Source organism: Lottia gigantea (assembly GCF_000327385.1).
Source record: "Lottia gigantea unplaced genomic scaffold LOTGIsca_12, whole genome shotgun sequence".
In the NCBI taxonomy this organism is placed as follows: domain Eukaryota; kingdom Metazoa; phylum Mollusca; class Gastropoda; family Lottiidae; genus Lottia; species Lottia gigantea.
In genome coordinates, this window is record NW_008707225.1 from 116,679 (window position 1) to 117,992 (window position 1,314).

Consider the following 1,314-nt stretch of genomic DNA (forward strand, 5'->3'; position numbering starts at 1 on the left):
AAAATGGGTCCACAAAGTCAGTCGTAGTTGACGCCAGGTTTTGTGGAAATATGTCCTCATGAACAGCATTAAATTACTTGTTATTTTGAAATTTGTTTTATTATCTCTTTTAGCAAAACCCCAATGTACATGGACAAGGTTTTATGATCGAGATAATCCATCAGCAAGTGGTGATTGGGAAGATCTTTCTACTTTAAGAAAAGAAAATAAAGGTGAAATCTGTGAAAAACCAGTTGATATTGAAGCTCGACTGACTGATGGTAGACCATATACAGCAGGTGGTGATATTATTACATTATCTGCTAGTGTTGGTCTAATCTGTAAAAATAATCAACAAACTAGTGGAAATAGATGTGATGATTATAAAGTTAGATTCTGCTGTCCAAAAGGTTAGTAAATCTTCAAGATTATTTAAAATATAACAAATTTTGGTTCATGTTAATACATTAACTGGAACATCATCAGATTTTTTATAACCGAGAAAAAAAATTGGGTCCACACAGTCAGTCGTAGTTGACACCAGGTTTTGTGGAAATATGTCCTCATGAACAGCATTAAATTACTTGTTATTTTGAAATTTGTTTTATTGTCTCTTTTAGCAAAACCCCAATGTACATGGACAAGGTTTTATGATCGAGATAATCCATCAGCAAGTGGTGATTGGGAAGATCTTTCTACTTTAAGAAAAGAAAATAAAGGTGAAATCTGTGAAAAACCAGTTGATATTGAAGCTCGACTGACTGATGGTAGACCATATACAGCAGGTGGTGATATTATTACATTATCTGCTAGTGTTGGTCTAATCTGTAAAAATAATCAACAAACTAGTGGAAATAGATGTGATGATTATAAAGTTAGATTCTGCTGTCCAAAAGGTTAGTAAATCTTCAGGATTATTTAATATATAACAAATTTTGGTTCATGTTAATACATTAACTGGAACATCATCAGATTTTTTATAACCGAGAAAAAAAATTGGGTCCATACAGTCAGTCGTAGTTGACACCAGGTTTTGTGGAAATATGTCCTCATGAACAGCATTAAATTACTTGTTATTTTGAAATTTGTTTTATTGTCTCTTTTAGCAAAACCCCAATGTACATGGACAAGGTTTTATGATCGAGATAATCCATCCGGTACAGGTGATTGGGAACATCTTTCTGCTTTAAGAAAAGAATATAAAGGTGAAATCTGTGAAAGACCAGTTGATATTGAAGCTCGACTGACTGATGGTAGACCATATACAGCAGGTGGTGATAAAATTACTTTATGTGCTTGTGTTGGTCTAATCTGTAAAAATGATCAACAAATTGG

General features: G+C 33.0%; 1 protein-coding gene across 1 annotated transcript; it reads left to right on the top strand.

Moving 5' to 3' along the window:
- Positions 1-544: 544 nt before the first annotated feature.
- On the top strand, positions 545-880 carry LOTGIDRAFT_110884 (hypothetical protein; the record flags this gene model as incomplete). The annotated part of the gene is made up of 1 exon (XM_009047974.1): positions 545-880. The coding sequence occupies one exon, from the start codon at positions 545-547 to the stop codon at positions 878-880; it is 336 nt and encodes a 111-aa protein (XP_009046222.1).
- Positions 881-1,314: the final 434 nt, after the last annotated feature.